Source organism: Chiloscyllium plagiosum, unplaced genomic scaffold (genome assembly GCF_037043375.1).
Source record: "Chiloscyllium plagiosum isolate Xiang-an unplaced genomic scaffold, Cpla_swu_hap1 HiC_scaffold_6, whole genome shotgun sequence".
Classification (NCBI taxonomy): Eukaryota; Metazoa; Chordata; class Chondrichthyes; order Orectolobiformes; family Hemiscylliidae; genus Chiloscyllium; species Chiloscyllium plagiosum.
The window spans coordinates 113098141-113121338 of NW_028270144.1; the positions used below are offsets into that span (position 1 = coordinate 113098141).

Below are 23198 nucleotides of genomic sequence, written 5' to 3' on the forward strand. Positions count from 1 at the left end.
GGAAGCACACTAGCTTTCGGAGCGACCCTCCTTCATCAGGTGATTGTGGAGGGCTCGATCGTAACACAGAATTTATAGCAAAAATTTGCAGTGTGATGTAACTGAAATTATACATTGAAGAATTGATTGTCTGTTAAGCCTTTCATCTGTTAGAATACAGTGATAGTTTCACTTCTTTCATGTGTAAATCACAAAACCCTTTTTTTTAAAGTTGCATTCTCGGGTTAGCTATTAACAATGGTGATAGCTAGACAATATGTTGAAGGTGTTTAGCCCCCCGTGTTCTCCGTCTATGACCTGATGTTTAGATTGATTCCAATCTAAAAAGTGAGATAACAGAGTTTTACATAAATTCATGCAGTTTTTGAGCTCAGAGTTCGACATGAATCTATGTGGTTTTTGAGCAAAGTGCAATGTAACTCTGAAAGGACCAAAAAAATTCACCACACACAATATATGTGTGCATGTGGGTCTTTGTCTGTCTGTGTGTGTGTCTGTCTGGGGTGGGGGTTGTGAGTGTGAGAAAGTGTGTGTGTGTGTGTGTGTGTAGTGAGTGCAGAGTGTCTTAAGTCTGTGAGGGGGTGCATGTGTGGGAGTGTGTGTGTCTATAAGGGTGTGTGTGGGTGTCTGTGTGCGCGTCTGTGTGTATCTGTGTCCGTGTGCATGTGAGAGTGTGTTTGTGTAGGAATATCTGTGTGTGCGTGTGTGTGTAGTGCAATGGTGATCACCTGTAATGTGACATGAACCCAAGGTCCCAGTTGAGGCCCTCCCTATGGGTACCGAACTTAGCTATCAGCCTCTGCTCGGCCACTTTCCTCTGCTGCCTGTCCCGGGAGGATGGTCACCCAAAGGTCCGAGGCTGAATGTCCTGGACCACTGAAGTGTTCCCCAACTGGGAGGGAACCCTCCTGTCTGTTGATTGTTGTGCGGTGCCCATTCATCCGTTGTCGTAGCCTTGGCTCGGTTTCCCCAATGTACCATGCCTCAGGGCATCCTTGCCTGCAACGTATAAGATGGACAATGTTGGCTGAGTCAAATGAGTGCCTGCCATGTACACGGTGGGAGGTGTTCCCACGCGTAATAGTGGTATCTATGTCCACAATCTGAAACGTTTTGCAGCGTCCACCGTGACAGGGTTGTATGGAGTTGTCCTGAGAGCCGGGCAGTTTGCTACGAACAATGATCTGTTTGAGGTTTGGCGGTTGTTTAAAGGCAAGTAGTGGAGGTGTGGGGAAGGTCTTGGTGAGGTGCTCATCCTCATTGATAAAGTGTTGCAGGTCACGAAGAACATGGCGTAATGTTTCAGCCCCTGGGAAGTACTGAACAATGAAGCGTACCCTGTCAGTTGCAGCCCATGTCTGTCTCCTGAGGAGGTCATTACGGTTCCTTGCTGTGGCACGTCGGAACTGGCGGTCGATAGGTTGAACATCGCACCCCGTTCTTGTGAGGGCATCCTTGAGTACTTCCAGGTGTCCGTCACGTTCCTCCTCATCTGAGCAGATCCGGTGTATGCGTAGGGCTTGTCCATAGGGAATGGCTGTTTTAATATGTTTTGGGTGGAAGCTGGAGAGGTGTAGCATTGTGAGGTTGTCTGTGGGTTTGCGGTAGAGTGTGGTGCTGAGGTGTCCGTCCTTGATGGAGACGCACGTGTCCAAGAATGAGACAGACAGTCGAGAGTAGTCCATGGTGAGTTTGATGGTGGGATGAAACTTGTTGACGTCACTGTGTAGTTTTATCAGTGACTCCTCGCCATGGGTCCAGAGGAAGAAAATGTCATCAATGTACCTGGTGTACAATGTCGGTTGGAGATCCTGCATAGAGAAAAAATCTTGTTCGAACCTGTGCATAAAAATGTTGGCATATTGGGATGCAAATTTGGTCCCAATGGCTGTTCCGTGTGTCTGGATGAAGAATTAGTCGTCAAAGGTGAAGACGATATGATCGAGGATAAAGCGGATGAGTTGTAGGATGGTGTTTGGAGACTGGCAGTTGTTGGTGTTGAGTACTGAGGCTGTTGCTACGATGCCATCCTTGTGGGGGATGCTGGTGTAGAGTGCAGAAACATCCATTGTGACGAGGAATGTTCCTGGTTCGACTGGTCCATGGGTGCTGAGTTTCTGTAAGAAATCCGTAGTGTCGCGACAGAAGCTGGGGATCCCCTGTACAATAGGTTTCAAGATGCCTTCCACATAGCCAGAGAGATTCTCACATAGGGTCCCATTTCCCGACACGATGGGATGTCCCGGTGTGTTGGCTTTGTGTACATCATTGTTCGTAGCAACAGATCATTGTTCGTAGCAAACTGCCCGGCTCTCAGGACAACTCCATACAACCCTGTCATGGTGGATGCTGCAAAACATGTCAGATTGTGGACATAGATACCACTATTACACGTGGGAACACCTCCCACCGTGTACATGGCAGGTACTCATGTGACTCAGCCAACATTGTCTATCTTATACGTTGCAGGCAGGGATGCCCGGAGGCATGGTACATTGGGGAAACCGAGCAAAGGCTACGACAACGGATGAATGGGCACCGCACAACAATCAACAGACAGGAGGGTTCCCTCCCCAGTTGGGGAACACTTCAGTGGTCCAGGACATTCAGCCTCGGACCTTTGGGTGACCATCCTCCAAGGTGGACTTCGGGACAGGCAGCAGAGGAAAGTGGCCGAGCAGAGGCTGATAGCTAAGTTCGGTACCCATAGGGAGGGCCTCAACTGGGACCTTGGGTTCATGAAACATTACAGGTGATCACCATTGCACTACACACACACACACACACACAGATATTCCTACACACACACACTCTCACATACACACGGACACAGATACACACAGACGCGCACACAGACACCCACACACACCCTTATAGACACACACACTCCCACACATGTACCCCCTCACAGACTTAAGACACTCTGCACTCACTACACACACACACACACACACACACTTTCTCACACTCACAACCCCCACCCCAGACAGACACACACACAGACAGACAAAGACCCACATGCACACATATATTTTGTGTGGTGAATGTTTTTGGTACTTTCAGAGTTACATTGCACTTTGCTCAAAAACCACATAGATTCATGTAGAACTCTGAGCTCAAAAACTGCATGAATTTATGTAAAACTCTGTTATCTCACTTTTTAGATTGGAATCAATCTAAACATCAGGTCATAGACGGAGAACACAGGGGGCTAACACCTTCAACATATTGTCTAGCTATCACCATTGTTAACAGCTAACCCGAGAATGCAACTTTAAAAAAAAGGGTTTTGTGATTTACACATGAAAGAAGTGAAACTATCACTGTATTCTAACAGATGAAAGGCTTAACAGACAATCAATTCTTCAATGTATAATTTCAGTTACATCACACTGCAAATTTTTGCTATAAATTCTGTGTTACGATCGAGCCCTCCACAATCACCTGATGAAGGAGCGTCTCTCCGAAAGCTAGTGTGTTTCCAATTAAACCTGTTGGACTATAAACTGGTGTTGTGTGATTTTTAGCCTTTTTAAGAGTCATACAGCATGAGAACAGACCTGTTGGTCCAACTAGTCCATGCCAACCAAGTTTCCCAAACTAAACTAGTCCCATTTGCCGGCATTTGGCCCATATCCTTCTAAACATTTCTTGTTCATATACTTATCCAAATGTCTATTAAATGCTGTAACTGAACCTGCATCTACCACTTGCATTTACCTAAATTAAACTTCATCTGCAGCTCCTCAGCCCACTAGCCCAGCTAATCGAGATCTCTTTGTAATCATAGATAACTTTCTTCACTGTCCACTACATCATAATCTGCAAACTTACCGACGATGTTTTTTATATTCTCATCCAAACCTTTTATAGAAATGACGAACCCTGCTCTGATCCCTGCAGAACACCGCTGGTCACAGGCCTCCAGTCCAAATAACAACCCTCTACTATCATCCCCTGTTTCCTACCATCAAGCCAATTGTGTATCCAATTGGCAAGCTCTCCCTGACTCCCATATGGTCTAATGTTTACAAACTAGTCTACCATGCAAACTTTGTTGAAGGCCCTGCTAAAGTCCATGTAGACAACGAGGAGCAGGAAAATCAACGTTTCGGGCAAAAGCCCTTTATCATCTTCTTCCTCAGGACCCTCCAACCCCATGGTATCATTGTGGATTTCACCAGTTTCCTCATTTCCCCTTCCCACCACCTTACCTCAGTTCCAACCTTCCAACTTAGCACTGTCCTCATGACCCGCCCCATCTGCCCATCTTCCTTCCCACCTATCCGCTCCAACCTCTCCTCCAATCTATCACCTTTACCTCCACCTCCATCCATCTATTGCACTCTCCGCTACCTTCCCCCCAGACCCCTTCCATTCATTTCTCCACACCCTATGCTCCCAGCCTCATTCCTGATGAAGGGCTTTTGACCGAAACGTCGATTCTCCTGCTCCTCGGATGCTGCCTGACCTGCTGTGCTTTTCAGCGCCACACTCTCGACTCTAATCTCCAGCATCTGCAGTCCTCACTTTCGCCTCCATGTAGACAATGTTTACTGCTCTGCTCTCACCAATCTTCTTGGTCACGTCCTCAAAAAAAAACTCAATCACGTTTGTGACATTTGATTTCCCACGCATAAAGCCGTGTTGAGTATCCCTAATCAGTCCTTGCCTTTCCAAATGCATGTAAATCCGGTCTCTCAGAATGACCTCCAACAACTTGAATTGGACTTCAGTTATGCTGTGTACTACACATTAACACATGTAATCGTGTTGGTCAACGTTCTCATTACAGAACCCAATAGGCTGGCCTGAAGTAGCCTTACAAATCACATGATCACAACTGTCTCAAATCAAATGGAGTTAGTGTCCCGAGACACTGGCACCTGCTGACGGCTCCTCCTCCTTCTGCCACCATCTCCACCCTGTTCAATGTGAATGCTGATGTATTCGGCTGTATTGCTGTGAATTTGGCCTTCTGCAAATGGTCCTGCGATTTCCAGTTTGAGAAGAACATTGCCTTCAAAGTTTGAGAGATTTAGAACTGAAAATAAGTTCAATCAAGGACTGTAACAGCATCACTGAAAAACTGGGAGACACCAGCATCAAACAAGTTATCTTTACCAACAATGGTTTAATACAAATTGGGGTGAGAATTATTCTGGGCAATAGCATCTTAATGCATTAATGATAATTTGGTTTTAATCAGTGTGTCTCGTGACATTACAAGCAAGAATCCTTCGTCACACTTTCCCATTGGAAATGCTAAACTGTTCATACTTTTCTTAAACTTTGGATGTTTGTATCCAAGAAGGGTATATTTATTTTGTATTATGATCCAGCTTTATTTCTGAGACAAGCGAATTAATCAGGATGAGCAACCTGTAGATGTAAATAGAAACATATGAAAATGAAGAGGGTCCTAGGACCTATTCCACCATTCAATGAGATCATTGCTGACCTGAAACATATTTCTGTGTACTGCCTTTGTCCCTTGTTTTTGGCAAATAAAATTTCCATGGCATGCTTCTGTTAGCAATGTAAAGTACATTACTGTGCATACTATGGAGAGTTCTGGCTTTATTACCAAATGAACCTACAAGCAGTTATGGAGATATGTTTTATGCCAAATAATGACTTCTAATGCAACATGAATTGAATTTATCAAAATAGACTTTTCAAAACCCAGACTAGAGTGAACTAAACTAACAGCAAAGAGGTCTACCCAGTTTGCATTAACATTCCAATCCCAATGAGATGGAAACAGCATGAATGCAAAATCCCATTAGAGCCAAACACTTCAGAGGAATGTGAATGAACTACATTTCCAATTCCATTACCAGTGTTCAAGATATTCAACTAGGTAGAAACAAACTGTCAAGTCTAATCACTTGGACAATGGGATCCGAGCTAAGAGGGAGCATATCCAGGCTGGGTTTATCAAGTTACAATTGGAATATATGATTATGTTTGAAATACTAGTCAGTTTTAGAGAGTGGTCATATCATAACTCAACCCTTGGCAATAAGCACACAATTTCTCAGCACAACTGAAGGCAAACAACGGAGAAACTGAAAGAGATATTTCCTCTCCCCCTTTCTCTCTCTTTACACAATCTGCCTTTGGATTCCATCTGTTCTGTTCAACAAATCCATAACTACTGCATAATTCAAGAAAAGAATGACCAGTTTTGCCTCGTATCCGAGGCAATTTGAACAGGAAACAGCTGGTCAGGAAAGGTTGCAGCCATTTTCATTTCATAAGTGTTTTCACTGAGATCTTCTGTTTTCCTTTCAGAGATTGGCAGCTCATAGCTGTGCTTTCTTTTTTTCAACTCTGGATGACTCACCTCTTCTGACATCACGTACAACACAGCAGTGTGCTCAACACGAGGATTTTACTGATGTGAAGCTTACAAGGTCTGCCTTTGGGGTTTGTGCCTCATGGTAGACTTGACAATACCACAGAAGACTTGATCAAGACATTTGTCCATGATCGCATTTCAAACCAAACAATATCCAAAATTTGCTTATGGAAGCGTGAAGAGAGGCAAGGGTCTGAGGGGCAAAACTAGGAATTACTGGAAAAGCTCAGCAGGTCTGGTAACATCTGTGGAGAGAAATCAGAGTTAATGTTTCGGGTCCAGTGATCCTTCCTCAGAATGCAAACATCTGAGGAAGGGTCACTGGATCTGAAACGTTGCCTCTGATTTCTCTCCACAGATGTGGCCAGACCTGCTGAGCTTTTACAGCCATTTCTAATTTACAGCATCTGCAGCTCTTTTGGTTTTTAAGGGTCTGAGGGGGTTGTGCATATCAGAACTATGCCCAACACACTCTCCTGAGCTGTTGAGGAATTCATGCCAGTTAAAAGTTAGATTAGTGTTGCTGTGGATGCAAAGGAGGACTTCAAACCTGAAGAGTAAAAGTCATCCCTTACATCTGTAACCAATTACCTTATAAAAGATTAACAGTTACCTTATTGAAACAGCAGTAAGAGTTCCGCATCACTCACCCCTCCTTGGTCATTTAGTTCCCCGAGTCTGAATTAGAGTCATTGAGTCATAAAGGTGTACAGCACGGGAACAGACCCTTGAAAGAAGAACAAAGAACCTACAGTTCAGGAACAGGCCCTTCGGCCCTTCAAGCCTGTAACAATCGAAATTAACTAGCTAAAGCTATCGCCCAATTCCTAAGGATTTGTATCTCTCTGCTCCCCAACTACTCGTGCATCTGTCCAGATGTACCTTAAATGAATCTACCATTCCTGCCTCTACTACCGCTGCTGACAACATGTTCCAGGAACCTACCACCCTCTGTGTAAAGTATTTTCCGCGTATATCCCCCGAAACGTTTCACCTCTCATCTTGGATGCGTGACCTCTCATTATTGAATCCCTCACCCTGGGATAAAGCTTATCTCTATCTACCCTGTCTATACCCTTCATGATTTTGTAGACCTCAACCAGGTCTCCCCCTCAATCTCCTTTTTTGTAATAAAAACAATCCTAACCTACTCAACCTCTTGTCATAGCTAGCACCTTCCATCCCAGGCAACATCCTCGTAAACCTTCTCTGCACCCTCTCTAAAGTACCTACATCCTTTTGGTAATGTGGCAACCAGAACTGTATACAATATTCTAAATGCAGCGGAACCAAAGTCTTGCAAAATTTTAACATAACTTGCCAACTCTTATACTCAATACCCCGTCCTATGAAGGCAAGCATACCATATGCCTTCTTGACCACTCTATCCACCTGTGCAGCCACCTTCAGGGTACAATGGACCTGAACACCCAGATCTCTCTGCTTATCAACATTTCCCAAGCTCTTCTGTTTACAGTATAGTTCGCTCTAGAATTGCACCCTCCAAAATGCATCACCTCACATTTGCCTGGATTGAACTGCATCTGCCACTTCTCCGCCCAACTCTCCAGACTATGTATATTTTCCTGTACTCTTTAACAGTCCTTATGCTTTCTGCTACTCCATCAATTTTCATGTCATCTGCAAAGTTACTGATCAGACCACCAAAGCCCTCTTCCAGATCATTTATGGATATCACAAACAACTGTGGGCCCAACACTGACCCCTGTGGAACACCACTGGTCACCTTTCTCCATTTCGAGAAACTCCCTTCAACTACTACTCTCTGTCTCCTGTTGCTCAACCAGTTCTTTATCCACCTGGCTAGAACACCCTGCACACCGTGTAACTCCATGGGGAACCTTATCAAACGCCTTACTAAAGTCCATGTATATGACATCTACAGCCCTTCCTTTATCTATCTATTTGGTCACTTCCTCAATGAACTCTATTAATTTGGTAAGGCATGATTTCCCCCACACAAAACCATGTTGCCTATCACTGATAAGCCCATTCTCTTCCAAATATAAATTGATCCTGTCCCTCAGTACCTTTCTCAGTACTCACTGGTCTGTAGTTACCTGGAATATCCTTACTAGCCTTCTTGAACAGGGGGACAACATGAGCAACTCTCCAGTCTTCTGGAACTTCACCTGCGTTTACGGATGCTACAAAGATCCCAGGATCCCAGCTATTTCCTCTCTCACCTCCCTCAGCAACCTGGGATAGATCCCATCAGTCCTGGGGATTTGTCCACCTTAATATACTTTAGTCCACCCAACACATCCTCCCTCCTTATGTCAACATGATCCAGAGTAAACAAACTTCTGTTTCTAATCCCAGCATTCATCACCATCTGTTTCTCGGTGAACACTGATGTAAAGTAAAGTAATCATTGAGAATCTCACCTATTACTCGACTAATAACCTTCCTTCCTTATCCTTTAGTGGACCAACCCTTTCTCTAGTTACCCTCTTGCTTCTTATATATGAATCGAAGGTCTTGGGATTCTCCTTAGTTCTGCTCGCTAAAGTTATTTCATGCCCCCATTTAGCCCACTTGATTCCTCATTTAAGATTGGTCCTACTCTCCTGTTATTCTTCCAAGGCCTGTTCTGTTCTTAGCTGCCTGGACCTTATGTATGTTTCCCTTTTCCTCTTGGCTAGTCGCACAATTTCTCCTGTCATCCACGGTTCACGAATCTTGCCTTTTCTATCCCTTGTTTTCATAGGGATATGCCTATCCTGCACTATCTTCAATCTATCTTTGGAAGCCTCCCACATATCAAATGTGGACTTCCCTTCAAGTAGCTGCCCACAATGCACATTTCCCAACTCCTGCCGAATTTTAATTTAATTGGCCTTGGCCCAGTTTAGTAAGCTTCCATTAGGACCACTCTCATCTTTATCTACAAGTATTCTAAAACTTACAGAACTGTGGTTCAACTCATCCATGCCGAACAGATATCCCAACTTAATAGACATAGAACATAGAACATAGAACAATACAGCACAGAACAGGCCCTTCGGCCCACGATGTTGTGCCGAACATTTGTCCTAGCTTAAGCACCCATCCATGTACCTATCCAATTGCTGCTTAAAGGTCACCAAAGATTCTGACTCTACCACTCCCACAGGCAGTGCATTCCATGCCCCCACCACTCTCTGGGTAAAGAACCCACCCCTGACATCTCCCCTATACCTTCCACCCTTCACCTTAAATTTATGTCCCCTTGTAACACTTTGTTGTACCCGGGGAAAAAGTTTCTGACTGTCTACTTTATCTATTCCTCTGATCATCTTATAAACCTCTATCAAGTCACCCCTCATCCTTCGCCGTTCCAACGAGAAAAGGACTAGCACTCTCAACCTATCCTCGTACGACCTATTCTCCATTCCAGGCAACATCCTGGTAAATCTTCTCTGCACCCTCTCCAAAGCTTCCACATCTTTCCTAAAGTGAGGTGACCAGAACTGCACACAGTACTCCAAATGTGGCCTAACCAAAGTCCTGTACAGTTGCAACATCACTTCACGACTCTTGAATTCAATCCCTCTGCTAATGAACGCTAATACACCATAGGCCTTTTTACAAGCTCTATCCACGAGTGGCAACTTTCAAAGATCTATGAACATAGACCCCAAGATCCCTCTGTTCCTCCACCTCACTAAGAACCCTACCGTTAACCCTGTATTCCGCATTCTTATTTGTCTTTCCAAAATGGACAAAAGGGTTGAACTCCATCTGCCACCCCTCAGCCCAGCTCTGCATCATATCTAAGTCCCTTTGCAGCCGACAACAGCCCTCCTCACTATCCACAACTCCACCAATCTTCGTATCATCTGCAAATTTACTGACCCACCCTTCGACTCCCTCATCCAAGTCATTAATAAAAATTACAAATAGCAGAGGAGCCAGAACTGATCCCTGCGGAACTCCACTTGTAACTGGGCTTCAGGCTGAATATTTACCATCTACCACCACTCTCTGATTTCGACCGGTTAGCCAGTTTTCTATCCAATTGGCCAAATTTCCCTCTATTCCATGCCTCCTGACTTTCCGCATAAGCCTACCATGGGGAACCTTATCAAATGCCTTACTAAAATCCATGTATACTACATCCACTGCTCTACCCTCATCCACATGCTTGGTCACCTCCTCAAAGAATTAATCTTGTCCCAGTTGCTAGCACTTGGCCCACATCCCTCCAAACCCTTCCTGTTCATATACCCATCCAGATGCCTTTTAAATGCTGTAATTGTACCAGCCTCCACCACTTCCTCTGGTAGCTCATTCCATACATGCACTACCCTCTGTGTGAAAAAGGTCACTTACCCCTTAGGTCACTTTTATATCTTTCCCCTCTCACTCTAAACCTAAGCCCTCTAGTTCTGGACTTACCCCACTCCAGTGAAAATAATTTCTTCATAATTTGCTGGGTGGCATTTCAGGTATACCCAAATTGTCTGTCCCAACTCAACAGGTCATGAGAGTGTCTACATTCGAGGCTTCATATACATCCTACTTTTAGATATTCCACTTTAGTGCACTCCCACTGGTTGGGGCAGGGACCCAGAATCTCAGAGCTACAGATATTTTTAGATACTCAAGATGTAGCAACTGTAATAATGGAATTGCTTGGTTATTACAGGGATGAGTGTCACTGGGTCAAATATCTTTTTCTCATATTGACTTTCATTGAATTTTTATACAAGGTCATCACCAGCACCAGGACACAACAGGCAACCTCCATTTGTTAGGACACATTACAATCTGAATTGTTGCACAGAATTACTCCTCAAAACTCTGATTGCAATTTATAAAGACTGGAATCAGTTTTACACTCTTGCGTTAGGTTGAAACCAAACTTCAGAAGCATCAATTAACTGATGAAGCAATATTCACAATAAAATGGCAGCTCAAGTCAGCAACAATAAGACATGAGTAATTCCAGGACCCATTTTGCAATTGATTGGACAAATTTAGCTCTTTGGATGAAAAATTATTTGTTCAAAGGATAAGGCATTCAATTGAAATTCCCTGTTCACTATTTTAATGAAGTCATTAACTTACATGGGTTAAAACCACAAGCAGTAAAGGTCCACTTGAATTCATTAGCCAAGTAGTTAAAAATAGCACACAGATAAACATGTGTCCTTAATGATGTGAAACATCACTCCATTTCTTTATTACTGGCTAACACCTTCCAAACCACCGACCATTCAATGAGTACAGCATGATGATTTGCAATTGAGAGAAAAAGAAAGGTTTTTATAATGCAGTTAATTATATGTGTACAGCACAGGCAGTTATATCTTTCTGAAACAATACAATAGATTCCATGCACCATTCTCTGTGATTGTCCACAATTGCTGCTGTTTTAAAGAGACATTGTGTGAGCACTTCTCAAAACAGTCAAGTTCCTTCACTGCTGAAATCTATTTTTAAACAGGTAAACGCCTGAACAGTCAGTGCTAGTCAATTTTAATGTGGCCTTACTCTGTCTTTCAGCAACTACTGCCATTGAGAATCTGAAGACAAGGGCAGAGCTTTATCGCAAATTTGTTTTTATTTAAGAAGAACATAAAGCGTGGTGCTTGCCTTTAGAGGACAAGACTTATCACCTTGAGGGTGAAAATTGTTGAATTTTAAACCAACAGAGCAAACTATAAGGGCTTTGAAAAATATAATTTGTCACTTTTGGAGTTGGGGGGGGGGGGGGGGGGGTGTCTGACGATCACACAGAACTATCTTGCATTGTTGGAGTTCCTCACCACCCTGCCGAGATGAATTAGCAAAAGACTCTCTTCAGATAATATATGGCAATTGGAGAAACCTGCAAATGACAAATGGCGGGCATTGACATAATAAATGATTAATTTTATGACAATTATTTAAATGTGGCCCAATGAAATCTTACTTGCTGAACTGCAGGCGCTTCAGAAGCCACAAAACATCATAATTTAACGCATTCCTTCATATCACTATGAAATATGTTTTAAAACCATTCCCAAGGATTTTGACTGAATGTTCAAAATCCAGGAGCAGTTTCTAATTTAGGAGCAAAAGATTGCTTTTATCAAGAAATAATGTAATTATGTTATATTACAGCATCAAGATGAATGGATAATTTTTCCTGCCCCTACCCACTAATTCATTAGTCTGATCAACCTTTATCCATTTTCACAGGGTTTACTCTATCATTTCTCTTACCAGTAATTTATATCAGTGAATGTTTGCAGGTACATGCAATTTTATCTGGGGCCTTTTTTTTTTAAATGCAGTCTTTCAGGGAGACTCCATCACATGCAGCAAACATCATTTTGGCTGGCTGGTAAATTGCTGTCTAATTTATTGGAATAACAAGCACAATGCAAAAAGTAATCTTTTATGTCCATAGTAAAAACTCACTAAATTTACAGCAATCAGGGGTCTATTTTAGTCAATCAGATTGGAATCTATCTCAGTTTCATGCTTATACAAAGCAGAAAAATGGAAGCAGTGAAGCATCTGTGGGGCACAACAGTGGGAACTAACTAAGTTTTATTAATGGGTGTCCTTGGACAAATGTATAAAACAAAACCTCATATTATTCGTCCAATGGCCATTTGGCAATTTTGCTTCCATTTTGGACATTTAAACAGAATGGATAGCACACTATGTGATACACACACAATACCAAACCCCAAACCAGTTTGTGAAAAATAGCCAGCAGTTTGAGAAACAATGGAACAAAGATAAATTTAAGAGATTGTCAAACAAATGGAACCGGGCAGTTTACGTATTTTTTTTAATCATCAGATATTTTTGTCATGGTAAGCAGCTTGCTTTTCCATGACAAACCTCATCTCAAATATATCACTGGAAGCTCAGTCTATAGTAATATAATAACAGCACCTTCCGACATTGTAATTCAGAGCACACTTGAGAACGAAAATCACCAGCCATTAGGACTAATGGCCATGCCCAGCTACAAAGCACAATCACATTTTGTAACTTGTTTCTATGCCCAGGACATCTGTGTCCTTGCTTCCTTATTCACTCTTGGTTAGAGACAAAAAAACCTGCAGATGCTGGTATCCAAGGCAGACAAGCAGGAGGATGGAAGAACACAGCGAGCCAGGCAGCATCTGGAGGTGGAGGCACAAAATGTTGACTTCTCCACCTCCTGATGCTGCCTGGCTTGCTGTGCCCTCATTCACTCTGTCTATGTTGGCACATAAACAGGGTGGGGTTCACTCAAAATCAGGTGGTGAGATGTTATGCCACTTGACTGGGGCATCAATGTCCTTTTCCATTATTGAGAGGATCTGCACTTCAGTCACCAATTACCCCATTGAGCTGAATGTTAGGTGAGCAAGTCATGGTCAATTAACACAATGAGGGCCCGAATGCCATTTTTACTTCTGCCTGCCTGATTCCCGCCATTTCCTGATGAAGAGCTTTTGCCCGAAATGTCGATTTTCCTGCTCCTTGGATGCTCCCTGACCTGCTCTGCTTTTCCAGCACCACTCTAATCTTGACTCTGACTCCAGCCAGTTAGGATTGTAGATGCTGGAGATCAGAGTTGAGAGCGTGGTGTTGGAAAAGCACAGCCGGTCAGGCAGCATCCGAGGAGCAGGAGAATCGATGTTTCGGGCATTCCTGATGAAGGGCTTATGCCTGAAATGTTGATTCTCCTGCTCCTCGGATGCTGCCTGACTGGTTGTGCTTTTCCAGCATCGCGCTCTCGACACTGACCCCTGCCAGTTGCAGGTACTAGGAGAAAGTGAGGACTGCAGATGCTGGAGACCAGAGTTGAAAAATGTGGTGCTGGAAAAACACAACAGGCCAGGCAGCATCCGAGGAGCAGGAGAATCGATGTTTCGGGCGTTCCTGAAGAAGGGCTTATGCCCGAAACGTCGATTCTCCTGCTCCTCGGATGCTGCCTGGCCTGCTATGTTTTTCCAGCACCACATTTTTCAACAGTTGCTGATACTGCCCAGCCACACAGAGCAGGCAGTATAAACTGGGAGGCAGGCATTTCACACTTAGTTAAAGTGATCCTCAGCTGTTGTCTGTTAAAGTTTGACAAAACTATCAGTGACATTCCTCTAGCAGTTGCTTGTAGTGATTCTCACCTGAGTGCATCTAAAATGACGTTCAGTGAGTACAGAATATTACAATCTTATTCTAGACGGAATCCTAAAGTCACCAAAATAACATAGGAAAAAGAGCAGGCCATTCAGCCCCGTGAGTCTGTTCCATCATTCAACGAGCTCATGGCTGATCTCTGGCCTAACTCCATATACCTGCCTTTGGCCCATATCCCTTACGACTTCACTTCACAAACATTTTACCCATCTCAGGTTTAAAATGAACAACTGATCCAGTATCCATTTCCATTTGTGGAAGAGAGTTCCAAACATCCATCACCCTGTGTGTGTAGATGTGCTTCCTAACCAGGGTGAAAAAGGCATCAACAGGAGTGAACCTGATAAAACTGGAGGAGCAGAGTCCACATTGAGCTCACTCAGAGCAACAGCAGCAAGGGGAGAGGGACAGGGGTGACCCTGGGGGTGGATGGAGGGAGGGAGGGAGAGAGAGAGAGAGACCCAGGGGTGGACGGAGAGGGGGAGAGAGAGAGAGAGAGAGAGACAGACAGAGAGAGAGAGAGTGAGACACACCCAGGGGTGGATGGAGGGAGAGGGAGAGGGGGGGAGAGAGAGAGAGAGAGAGAGACCCGGAAGTGAATGGAGGGAGAGGGAGAGGGCTGACCCTGGGGATTAACGGAGAGAGAGGAGTGGGGGAGCAGAAGAGAGAGAGAGACAGAGGGAGAGAATAAGTGAGAGAGAGAGAGAAAAAGTGAGTGAGGGAGAGAAAGAGAGTGAGAGTGTGTGTGAGAGAGAGAGAGACAGAGAGAGTGAGTGTGAGAGGAGTGAACCTAGGGGTGAACAGAGGGAGTGACAGAGGAGTGATCCTAGGGATGAACGGGGTGAGGGAAGAGAGAGAGAGAGAGGAGTGAACAGAGGGAGCGGGTAAGGCAAAATATTGAACCCTGAGGTGAACAGTGGGGGAGGAAGAGGTATACCAATTTTATACTTTTCTTCTGCGTGTGTGTGTGTGTGTGTGTGTGGGGGGGGGGGGGGGGGGGGGGGGGGGAAGGGGGGGTACCTCTCAAGGAAAGCAACAACTGCAGCCAGATCAATGGCACCACGATTGGCTCTGTTGTTCAGCAAGAAGTGTCATAGAACATAGAACATAGAAGAATACAGCGCAGTACAGGCCCTTCGGCCCTCGATGTTGCGCCGATCCAAGCCCACCTAACCTACACTAGCCCACTATCCTCCATATGCCTATCCAATGCCCGCTTAAATGCCCATAATGAGGGAGAGTCCACCACTGCTACTGGCAGGGCATTCCATGAACTCACGACTCGCTGAGTAAAGAACCTACCCCCCCCTTAATTTAAAGCTATAAAAGTGTCGAAGTGTACGGAGCAGTAATGAGAGGGGAACTCTACAGTAAGGGACATGGATAGAGGCTATGTGTGGGACTCCAGAGTGGCGTGTTGCAACCCTGATGCCAGAGTCAAGATGTCTCTGAGATGGCACAGGACTTTCTGCAAGGGCAGAGTGAGCAACCAGTGGTCATGGTCCAATATTGGCAGAACAATATTGGCAGAAAGAGGGCTGAGGTCCTGCAAAAAGAATTTAAAAAGTTAGATACCAAATTGAAAAGCAGGACCTGCAGTGTTGTAATGTTGGGATTACTCCTTGTACCATGTGCTAGTGAGGCCAGGAATAAGAAGTTGAATGTGTGGCTGAAGAGCTGGCAGAGGAGACAGGGCTTCAAATACCGGATCATTGGGATCACATCCAGGGCAGGTGGCACCTGTACAAGAAGGACAGGTCACACCTAAACTGGAGGGGCACCAATATCCTGGTAGGGAGGTTTGCTAGTGCCACTTAAGAGGGTTTAAACTAGTGTGGCAGGGGGTGGGAGCCAGAGCAGTGGGTCAGAACATGGAGTGGGGATTCAGGAGAAGCTCAAAGTTAAGTAAGTCTAATAGGACAAACAGGCAAGGCCAGGTGAATGAACAAGGTGGGACTTACCCAGAAGGGTATTTATTTTAATGCAAGGAGTATAACAGGTAAGCGAGATGAGCTGACAGCTGAATTAGTACACGCAACTACAATGTTCTAGCCATTACAGAAATTTGCTTGCGAGGGGGACAGGAGTTTAGGTGTTTCAGAAAAGAGTGAAAGAGAAATGTAAAAAGGATGGGGGAGAGGACTCATCCAGTGAGGCCATACGAGTAGAATTTAAGAATAGCAAAAGTGCAATCCCCACAATGGGGTTATAGTATAGGCCTCTCAAAAGCCAGCAGGAGATAGAGGAACAGACATGTAAGGAGATCGGGGAAATACATACAAACAACAGGGTTGTTGTAATGGGTGATTTTAACTTCCCCAACATTGACTGGGACTCCCTTTGAATTTGTTAGGTGCATCCAGGAGGGTTTCCTGAACCAATTTGTAGGTAGTCCAACTGGAGAAGAGGCTGTACTAGACCGTGTTTTGGGAAAAATGCCTGGTCAGGTGATCGAAGTTTCAGTGAGGGAACATTTTGGAAACAGTGATCATAATTCCACAAGTTTTGGAATAATTGTGGATAAGCGTATGACTGGCCCTTGGGTGAAATTGTTAAATTGGGGAGGGCTAATTACAACAGTATTAGGCATAAACTGGAGAGATTAGATTGTAGGCAGCTGTTTAAGGATAAATCCATATTGATATGTGGGAATCTTTTAAAATCCTGTTGATGCGACTTCAGCACCAACTGTGAGGGTGAAAGGTAAGGCTAGCAAAATTCAGGATCCTTGGATGACAAGAGATATTGAAAGTTCAGTCAAAAAGTATGTGAGCTTTAGGAAACTGAAATCAAACAAAGCCCTTAAGTAGTATAAAGGAAACGGAAAATAACTTGAACAATAAATTAGGAGGGCAAGAAAGGACTGTGAAATATCTTTGGAAAGTAGGATTAAAGAGAATCCCATTTTATGCATTTTATACATAAATGCATTGTACACATTTATTAGGAACTAAATGATAGCTAGGGAAAGAGTAGGTCCACTCAAGAATAAAGGACAGAATTTATGCTAGGAGCCAGAAGAAGTGGGTGAGGTCCTTAATGAGTACTTTGCATCTGTATTCACCAAGGAGAAGAACATGGTACAATTAGCGAGGGGTAATGTTGATATTCTGGGGCATGTCAATATTAAGAAGCTGAGCATTGAAAAACATTAAATTCGATAAGTCCCCAGAGCCCAGTAGCATCTATCCCAGGATACTAAAGGAAACAAGGACAGAGATTGTTGGGCATTGACAAAGATCTTTGTATGCTCTTTCACCACAGGTGAGATCCCAGAAGACTGGAGAATAAGCAATGTTGTTCCTTTGTTTAAAAAGGACAGACGATAATCCAGGATATTATAAACCAGTGAGCATTATGTCAATGGTAGGGAATTTATTGAAGAAGATTCTTAGGATTTACTCACAGTTGGAGAAGAATGGGTTATTAGGCATAGTCAGCATTGCTGTATGCTTTAGGGATAGTCAGCATTGCTTTATGCTGGGGAGGTCATATCTCACAAACTTGATTGGGTTTTTTGAGGAAATTACAAAGCTGATTGATGAGGTTGTGTGTCTGTTGTTTACATGGACTTTACTATTTGATAAGGCCCATGGTAAGATGGTATTGAGCATAGTCACACTTGGGATCCATGGTCACAGCAAATTTAATGCAAAATTGATTTGGTCATAGAATCAATTGTGGAGGGTATTTTTCTGACTGGAGGTCTCTAATCAATGGTGTTCCACAAGGATCAGTGCTGGTTCCTCTGTTGGTTGTATTTATATTGAAATTAATAGATGAAAGTGTAGGTGTTCTGATTAGTACATTTGCAGGTGATATGAATATGTGTGGAGTTGTGGGTGATGAGAAAAGTTATCAAAAGATATGGTAGCATATAGATCAGTTGACAAATTGGACAGAGAAAGGGTAGATCAAGTTTAATTCAGTCAAGTGTGAGGTAATGCATTTTGGGAGATCAAATGCAAGAGGGAAATATACAGCTAATGACAGGACACAAAGGAGCATTGACGTACAGAGGGATCTTGGGGCATGAGAACATAGTTCCCTGAAAGCAGCAACACAAATGAATACAGTGGTAAAGATGGCATATTTGCCTTCATCAATCTGGGCATTGAGCACAAAGGTTGGCAAATCATGTTGCAACTATCTAAGACAGGGAAGTAAGAGGAAAACAAAGCAGACACAGGGAGATTGTGCAAACTCCACACACTCACCTGAGGCTGGAATCAAACCCAGGTCCTTGGCACTGTGAGGCAGTAGTGCTAACCACTGAATCACCCACAGAGTCATCCAGCACAGAAGAGGCCCTTCAGCCCATCAGGTCTGCATGACCTCACTAAACTAATCCCATTTTCCAGCACTGGTCCATACTCTTGAATGTCATGATATTTAAAATGCTCATCTACATATATTTTGAAGGTTGTGAAGTTTTCCACCATTACTTCCTCTGAGACAGTGTATTCCAAATTCCCACCACCTCCCTGGGTGAAGAATTGTTTCTTCAAATCCCCAGTAAACCTCCTGCCCTTCACTTTAATTATGGCCCCCACATTATAGATCCTTTTAATCAGAAAATCATCTGAAGTCCACCTTGCCCATGCCCCTCAAAATCGCATGCACATTAATCAGGTCCCCTGTCAGCTTTCTCTGTTCTCAAGGAAACAACACAAGCCTATCCAGCCTCCCTTCACACCTAAAATGCTCTAACCCAGGTGACATCCTGGTAAAACTCCACTGCATTCCTTCCAGCGCAATCACATAGAACACCTTTTCAGTTTTTTGACTGCTGCCAGTGATGCATTCATCCATATAACTGAGATGTATTTCTTTCACTTTCCTGACTTGCGCCTGATGAATAGGAAACACTTTAAGGAGATAGCAGGTGGGCTGACACCTCTCAGAGTTCTCAGTTGCTGAACATGAAGCATTTTGGAATGTGCTGAGGACACAGAAGGATGCTGCATCAATTGCAAATCTTTACTTTCCCCCCAGATGAGGGCCAGTTTCCACACTGTCGGGATTCTATGATTCTATGATTACATAAAGGTTTGGACGTTTGGTAACACGAGGCACTGAATTTTAGCATACAATTCCATCTGGAAAACAATCGTGTTATTGCGGGAGATTCACTGATTTTCAGCTGGTTTGATAAATTCACAATAGTAGGTTTCTCAGGCACAGTGAAGGAGTAATCAAACACATTACAGAAATCATTATTTCATTACAACCAGTCAGAAATGTCCAACCAGCTAGTGAGTATTGAATACGACCAGCCTTGTACACACTTTGATATCGATTGAGGGACACATATTGACCACGGCAGCGGGGAGAGCTCTGCTGTTAGCATCATGTTCACCTCTGAGGGCAAACAGGACTCTGGATTTAATATTTCTTCTGAAAGACAGAACCTCAGACAGTGCAACACTCTCTCAGTGGTATGGTCAATCAAGATTCGAGTGGAACTGAAACCCACATTCTAACACAGACTACAATGCTTCCAACAGAATCCTGGAAGACAGCAAGAATATTAAAAAATAGGAGTAGGCAATGTGCTATCTTCAGCCTGCTTCATAATTAATTATGATCACAGCTGATCTACCTCAAATTCAATTTCCTATACTCACTCCATAGTTCTCCAATCCTTTACCATGCATTATCAGAGTCTTGAATATACTTAATGCTGGGACTCCACCATTTGTCTCTCTCCGGTGAGAGAGCAGACAAAGGCCGCTCCCACTTTTCACAATTAGGTTTCTGATGTTTTATGACATTAAGGACAGACTTAAAGTTGTTGTTGTAAGGTGTAAACCAGTCAGGTGTATCAGCGAATACAATTGGAAACATTTAACTTGATTCTCTATAAGCTGTATTACCGAATAACAAGACCAATAAGTCGTACTGGCACTCCAACACATTAAAAGTTGGCTTCTAATTTTTGTTTCCAAGGCACAGGAAAGGGTTAGGAGTTCAAGCTGCTCCAATATTGATCGTCATTTATATTCAAATTCCTGGAGCCTGCAGAGAGTCATAGAGGTATGACTCTCTATGGAAACAGACCCTTTGGCCCAGCATGCCCAAGCTGCCCGCAATTTAAACTAGTCCTGTTTGCCTACATTTGGTCCATATCCCTCCATACCTATCCCATCCAAATTCAACTGTCAAATTCCAATGTAGGTCTTGGTCTAAAACTGACTGGTCTAAAATACAGAATCATTTGCCCCATTAGGCCCCATTTGAAAGGGGGCCATGACCCGATCAACTTGAAACATTAACTTTCACATGGTATATTCAAGGCTGAGATAGACAATGCTTTAATCAGTCAGGGAAAAGGCAGGAAAATGGAGTTGAGGAGTATCAGATCAGCCAGGGTGTCATGGAATGGTGCAGCAGAGTCAAAGGGCTGAATGGCCTACATTTGTTCCTACAGCTTATGGTCTTTATACCTCCAAAAATGAATCCTGACCTGCTGAAGGTGCGCCAAAAATTTTGCTTGCTTTTGATTGCAGATTTCCAGCACCCCAGCAAATCCTTGCCCTGTCTAACATCATTGGTTGAAGGGAGAGGACTATAAGACATAGGAACAGGATTAGGCTATTTGGCCCATTGGGTCTGCTCTGCCATTCGATCACAGCTGGTATGTCTCTCAACCTCATTCATCTATCAATAACCTATCTATCCCTGTCTTAAATACAGTCAAAGACTTGGCCTTTGCAGACTTCTCTGGCAATGAGTTCCACAGATTAACCATCCTCTAGTTAAAGAAATTCCTGCGATGATTGTGAAGGCTTGTAGCTCAGGTTGTGGTTCAGGTTGTAGATTTTCCTCATATCAGTTCTGAAGGGTCTTGCCTTCACTCAGAGTCTGTGCCCTAAGGGCCTAGTCTCTCCTACTAGTGGAAACAGTTTCTCCATGTCCATTCCAACCAGGCCTCCCAGTATGCTGCAAGTTTCAATCAGATCCCCCCTCATCCTTCTAAACTCCATCAAGTACAGACGCAGGGTTTTCAACTGCTCTTCAAATGACAAGCCCTCCATCCCCTAGATCATTGTTGTACTCTTCTGGATGCCCTCCAATGCCAGCACATTCCTTCCTTGGGTAAGGGGCCGAAACTGCTCACAATATTCCAAATGTGTTCTGACAAGAGCCTGATACAGACTCAAGAATACATCCCTGCTCTTGTAACCTAGACCTCTTGAGATGAATGCTAACATTGAATTTGCCTTCATAACTGCCAACTGAACCTGAAGCCAACCTTAAGGAGTCCTAGTTCAGGATTCTCCAAGTCCCTTTGTGCTTCAGTTTTTTTAAAGCTTTCTCCCATTTATAAAATATTCTATGTCTCTATTCTTCCTACCAAAGAGCATAACTTCACTCACTCCCACATTGTATTCCATCTGCCACTTTTATGCCAATTCTCCTCGCTTGTCAAAGTTCTTCTGCCTCCCATCTCCTCACCACTACCTATACCCGCCCCCCCCTCCCTCCTGTTATATCATCTGCAAACTTGGCAATAATGCCCTTAGCTCCTTTGTCAGGGTTCACTTGGATGCACCTTCAATTGAATAAAGACTGTGCACTTAACAATGTTGAATTGCCTTTTCATTTTTTTCCAGATGGTGTTGATCCGCTGTAGAGCTTGAGTAAGCTCTAGTGTAGATTGTCAGTGTTTCCAGCTTCATTTTCAAAAGCCTCCTGCATTGGCAACAGTAACGCTCAACAGTCATCAATCCCAGTAAAAACGTCCATATGGCGAACACTCTACTTTAAAATAAAGTGGCTCTTGCCAGCATCTAGAGTCAACTGACAGGGCAAGTTTACTCTCACGCTACTAGAACTGTCAAGGCTTAACTGGGAACAGGGTGTTGATAATCATGTCCCACTGTTCCACAAGTCCTCGCAAAATGCATAATGGTATAAAATCCTAATGAGATCACTAAAATGATTAATTTGCCTGACTGCTGCTCAAAACAAAATAATTTCTCATTGGGTTTTATCAGTAATGATAAAATAAATCTATTCACTGTAACACACTTAACAAAGAAGTGCAAGGAAGAACTTCCAATCTAATATTACACAACAAACTACCCCTTTCAATACATACAAACACCCACACGCTTACAATTAAGGCAGACAATTAGTTTAACAGATGAACTATGTAAGGGAAAAGAATACAAAAAGGGTATACAAAATTCTGAAGACCAAAAGTGCCTTAGTTAGAGGTAAATATAGGGTAGGGAATGGGCCTGAGTGGGTCACTGTTCGGAGGGTAGGTGTAGACTTGTTGGTCGAAGGGCCTGTTTCCACACTGTAGGGATTCTTAAAAAAAAAGTCAAGACCACAAAGGGGTAAGTTATTTTTTACAATGTCCTTTCAATTTTAGCTCTGATGGAATTCTGTCATCTAGAGGTCATTCTTCAATCCGATCGGTGATCAAAGTGAATCTGATATTTTCTTGTTTGAATTATCTCTCTTAAGCTTCTTGGTTTTCTGTCTTTTTCTCACTGAATGAGGTAGTGGGAGAGGGTGATGATCTCTGTCTCCAGGGGCTGTACTTTTCTTCTCTGCTGTTCATGACACTTTAGGGTGACACAGTGGCTCAGTGGTTAGCACTGCTGCCTTATAGCACCAGGGCTCTGGGTTTGATTCCATCCTCAGGCAACTGTCAGTGCGGAGTTTGCACATTCTCCCCATGTCCACA

General features: G+C 43.6%; 1 protein-coding gene across 4 annotated transcripts in view; it reads right to left on the bottom strand.

Annotated features, from left to right (window-relative positions):
• Window positions 1-23198, bottom strand: part of oca2 (oculocutaneous albinism II) — a 546847-nt gene that overhangs the window by 371709 nt on the left and 151940 nt on the right. For all 4 annotated transcript variants that reach the window (XM_043692289.2, XM_087987811.1, XM_043692287.2 and 1 more), the window contains exon 7: window positions 4887-5044. In XM_043692289.2, coding sequence (XP_043548224.1) covers window positions 4887-5044 — 158 coding nt within the window. The remainder of the gene's footprint in view (window positions 1-4886; window positions 5045-23198) is intronic.